A 4,755-nucleotide genomic window follows, 5' to 3' on the forward strand; every position below is an offset into this window, starting at 1 on the left:
GACCAAGTGCGCGCGGAGGGACCCAGGCGATAAAGCAGAAAACCCTATGACGCTTCCTCAACCCACTTCAGACGCTCTCCACAGAACATCGGGGCGGGGGACGTGTCCTGTTCTCGCCGGCAGGACAGCAGGCAAAGCGGGAAGAGAAGCCAGGTCGGGGGGAGGGAGCGGCCGCGAGAAGTTAAGGGAAGCGACGCCTTCGAAGGGAGAGCCCCGCGACAGCACGGCCACGTACCTGAGGACAGCGATGGCATCTTCGATCGTCCTGGCCTCCACCGATCCTTCCTCCAGCAACCTCCTGTTTCTTCCAAAGGGACCTCCAAGTGAGTCTTCTCCTTCTCCACTGCACAGGGAGAGGGGAAAGGGAGAGCCGTTAATGTCAAAGCCAGACTGAGCAAAACCCTCTGAAGAGCGTTTTTCAAAGCACTCGGAAGAAAGTGCTGAGAAAACTCAGCCAGAGTTGAGCCGCAGCCCTGGAAGAGGAGAGAGCCTGCTCTGCTGCTCTGTTTCCCCATCTCAAGGTCACAGGAGGCTTCTTTTCCCCCATTTGGGTGTCAGACACAGACACAGCACAGCAAGCTGCAGGGAATAGCTGCAGACGGCTCCTGCTTTCCAAACGCTTCATCCTTCAGTGACAGCAGGTGAAAAAGAAACACTCCCCCTCCCTCTCCCCAGCCCCCACCGCTGCCGGGGCCTTTCTGTGGCACCACCAAACCTGTATCTGCATTCTCCTTCTGCTGCTGGTCTTTCCTGATCGTCTCCTCGATCTGGGCCCTGGTGACTTTGCCCGGAGTGACCTGCTTGGGCGACTTCCCTTTCAGCTTCGAATCCTCCTCCTCCAGCAGGCGCTGGAGCTCCTTCTTGCGCTCCAGCTGTTCCAGCCGCCGCTTCTCCCTCTCCTCCTGGAAGGGAGAAAGGACCAGGTTGCCTTCACCCTTACACCTTCTTAAGGGAGGAGGATCAAACCACACCTTACAGGAGCCGGGGACCCTGTCTGAACAGGCACAGGCACCTCATTTCTGCAGCTAAGGCAGTGCTGACCTCACCTTATCAGAAGAGGTCCCTGAGCTCCAGAGAGACAGCGAGGACCTGGCCTGTTCCCTTCAGAATAATAATTTCCCCTTCCCCGCCCTGGCTTCCCGGGATGCGAGCGCAGCGAAACACAACCCTGAGGCCGAGGAGGAGCGGGAGGTACCAGCCAGGACTGCTGACAATCAGATTAAGTTTTCCACTTTAATTTTAATAAGTGGTTGGAGGTTGAAAGTTCAGCGGTCGTTCGAGACAAGCCAGTCAAGAGGCTGAATTTGTCCTCAGGTCTGGCTCGTGCTCTTCCTAAGAGCCAGCACAGGCAGTTAAACCGAATCCAACAAGCATTGCAGCTCTTGGGGCGATTTTAAAGTGCTCCAGAAGGAGTTTAAGAGCCACTTCGCCCTTCAAGGCTGAGGGAAAAGAGTGATGAGACTGTGCAACAGGCCCTGAAGGGATTTCAGTGCTTCGGCTTCGAATTTTTCCTCTCCCAAAGCCTGTAAGGTCTGGCAAAAAGAAAGAAACAGCAACCGAACGCCTCTCTCCGGGGCAGCGTCACACGCTGCAGAGCGTTTCGTATTTAGGTTAGTTACACGCACACTTAATTATGGCTCTCATCCATTATTCACAGGGACGGCACAAGGAACTGATCGAGCGTTAACAGAACAGGTTCACTCGAGGCAGCAAAACCGCCGCGGCAGTAACGCAACCTGCTGCCTTCCGCGGAGGTTAAGGAGTAGGAGCAGAATTATGTGTGTTGGGGTAGGGCTCGCTTCGGCGACGGCCAGGAAGGCTGGGCTTTGTAATCAAAAAAAAATTAAAAATAAGTCGCCCCACGGCTCGAGAGTTTAAAGCAAAACTCATCAAAACCCCGAATCAAAGCCCACAAACGCTGAATCAAAACAAACCCTCGGGCTGCTGCTTCTGTCGAGCGCGGCAAGGACCTGGCCTTTCAACCCACCCGGGAGGGAAGGGAGGCCTCGCTGAGCTCCACTCCGAGCAGTTGAGGCCAAGGATGGGGGGAAAAAAAGCCATTAGAGGGACGAAGCCTTTATTACAACTGGCAGTCTTCAAATTCTTGGTCATTAAGTGCTTAGTGCCAGGGCCTTGAGACACAATGCCCCGGCAACTGGACCGTGCAGGATTTCAAAGTGCAAACTCACTTATTTAAGACACCGGCTTTCCCTGCCCGCTGCTTTCCTGTCAGGCCTCTCCCTCTTCTAGTAAAGGCTGAGTAAACAAATGTACTCACTCTCCCAGATCAGGAGGGATTTTTGGCCACTCCTAGAATGGGAAGAGTGTCAAGAGAGGAGGGGAAAAGACTGGTGCGCTCCCCTAAAAATTTGTTCATGGGGTTGTACCTCAGAAAGAGCAGCTCTCAGGACGTATCCTGAGATGAGGATACTTGTGTCGTGTCCTAGACCATGGGCTAGCGCAAAAGAAACTGTCCCAGCTCCGAAGCTCAGGGGTGACTCAACAAGGGAATCCCGAGAAGGATCGCGAGGCTGCGGGTGTGGCTGCGGGTTGAATGGTTCAGGAGACAGCCAAGGAGCAGTGACACAAGTGCTGAGGGCCTACGGGAAGGGAGCAAGGCATTTCAGAGCAGAAACGTTATTTATAGTTAGAGAAGATGATCTTTTACCCCTGCTTAGTGGAGAAAGGTAACTGTCCTGCACAGCAGCCAGCTCAGCAGCCTGGCCTGCATCGCACGGCGGAGCAGAAATTCCAGGGTAACTCTGCTGCTGCTGCTACCTCCTTTCAAACAAAACCCTCCGAAGAGGACGCACCCACTTAACGAAGGGGAAATAGAGGCGCAAGTGGGGCGCAGAGCCTTCCTCCCGCGCCGCAGGGCACCTCCAGCTCCTCCTCTCCCCCAGCTGCCGGCCGGGCCGAGCTACTCCCCGCTCTCTGGCATTTCCAATTGAGTTTCTATTTGTGGAAAGGAAATAAGCTGGCACCGTTACTAATTTGTCACAAGACCTGCAAAAATCTCCACGCTCAGGTTTCCCCAGCGGCCCGTCACGTCCAGGTCTGCTCCGCGCCCTCCACGCGCGGTGCGAGGAGCCGATGCCGAAGCCCGAGGGCCTGAAGTCGTCGTTTTTCCGAAGCCTTTTTCGGGCCAAACCACACTAAGCCTTTATGAATCAGCTTAAACGCCCTGATGAAAGGGAGGCTTGGATCTGTCGAAGCAAAACGTACCGCAAAGCTATTAGAAAACTGGGAAGGAAATTAATAGTTTTCTCCCCCCACGCTGCTGTGCTCCGCAGGGCGCGGGGAGGAGAGGGGGGTGAGATTTCTTTAGCTGGACGCTTCTGTTTCCAAGGATCTGCACGTCAAAACGCAGGTTTCCAACCTGGCAGAGAACTGCCTGAGCAGGGAACAATTCATTAGCTTTCAGAACAGCTTCCCACCTGCCAGACAGGAGGAGAACAGGGTCCCACGCACGCGGTTTCGAGAGCGGGCGGTCTATGGAAGCAGCGACGTTCCCCGTCAACCTCTTAGCGTGAGGCCCTGAGGAAGGCTGTGGTGTGTGCTGCCAGCCCGGCGAAGCAAAGCAAGGCAAAAAAAAATAAATAACACATGACGTGGCTGGAAAGCAAGCAGGGCATAACCAACTTGGGGTATGTCTAAGGGCTCAGCGGGCTCTCTGAGGTACAACAGAGCTCTGGGACGGGGTCAGACGTGGCCCTTCCCTGCCCACCGGCACTCACAGCAAGCATCGAGGGGACACCGGAGCCTGAAGGAGTTGGTTTTTGGGGTGAAGCTCATTCAGGTGGCAGTAGGTGTCTTTCTGCTACGTCTCTGTCCCCTGCATCACTCGTTCAAGCCATCAGATTTCAGTGCCGCGTACCTGGGAACACGCAGGCACGCTCCAAAAAGGGAGGAATAGTCTTTTGACCCTTCCCGTGTTTTATCTGAATAAGAGCTGGTGCTCACATCTGAGTAATTCGGCGCTGAATCAGATGGAGAGGCCCCCCCCCCCCCCCCCGTGTGGCGGGGCCATGTCTGCGCACAGGCCTGCCAGCCCACACCCCTGCCTGAGGCTAACGGGGATGAAAAAGGCATAAAACTCACACCAAGAGAGTCGCTGGTCCCTTGTGTGCCACCTGCGCTCTTGTAGCGGCAAGCACTCGCCCCACACTTCACTTCAATCTTTTCCCAGACCCTGCACGCACAGGAAACAAAAGTCTCCCGGCTCTCACGTCACCCGCGTGCTCTCCCCACGCCGCTCCCACCCAGGGCACTGAGCGAGGCCGCAGGACCAATCTCTAGGGAAGAAAAGTGCCAAGCGGGGGTTCCGAGCTGCTGCTGACCAAGGAGGAATTGCTGCCCCGGCACAGGGGGTAAAAATGCAGCTCAAATAGGCCAAAGGGCTGCTCCTCCCTCCACCAGACAGCCCCAGTTTGAGGAGACTGAGAATTCAGCCGTGTCCTTCCAGCAGCCACCTCAGCCCCAGCAGCGGTCCCAGACATCGAGGTCTCCCTGCGCGCACCCGCGGGGCACGGAGCGGCCAAACCCAAGGTCGCCAGAGAGATGAAATTCTGGCTCTGTCTGCGAGACCTCTGCCCTTGACAGATCCTCCACCGAGCCTTTCTTCCCAGAAGGCTCCAGCCAATTTCATGGTTTGTCACCCTTCCAAGCCCGCCTGAGGCTTCACCCAGGACGCACGCGCGGCCGTGGCTCTTTCCCCCACCAGACGCACTTTAGCTAATTGCGCAGAGAAAACCA

At 55.9% G+C, this 4,755-nt stretch overlaps 1 protein-coding gene across 1 annotated transcript in view; it reads right to left on the reverse strand.

The window, feature by feature from the left end:
- Positions 1–66: 66 nt before the first annotated feature.
- CCDC124 (coiled-coil domain containing 124) overlaps positions 67–4,755 on the reverse strand; it is a gene marked incomplete at its 3' end in the record, with an annotated part of 7,429 nt that continues 2,740 nt past the window's right edge. Inside the window, 3 exon segments of the mRNA XM_009870677.1 lie at positions 67–305; positions 308–343; positions 716–902. Coding sequence (XP_009868979.1) covers positions 67–305; positions 308–343; positions 716–902 — 462 coding nt within the window.

This window comes from Apaloderma vittatum, unplaced genomic scaffold, assembly GCF_000703405.1.
Source record: "Apaloderma vittatum isolate BGI_N311 unplaced genomic scaffold, ASM70340v1 scaffold40175, whole genome shotgun sequence".
Lineage (NCBI taxonomy): Eukaryota > Metazoa > Chordata > Aves > Trogoniformes > Trogonidae > Apaloderma > Apaloderma vittatum.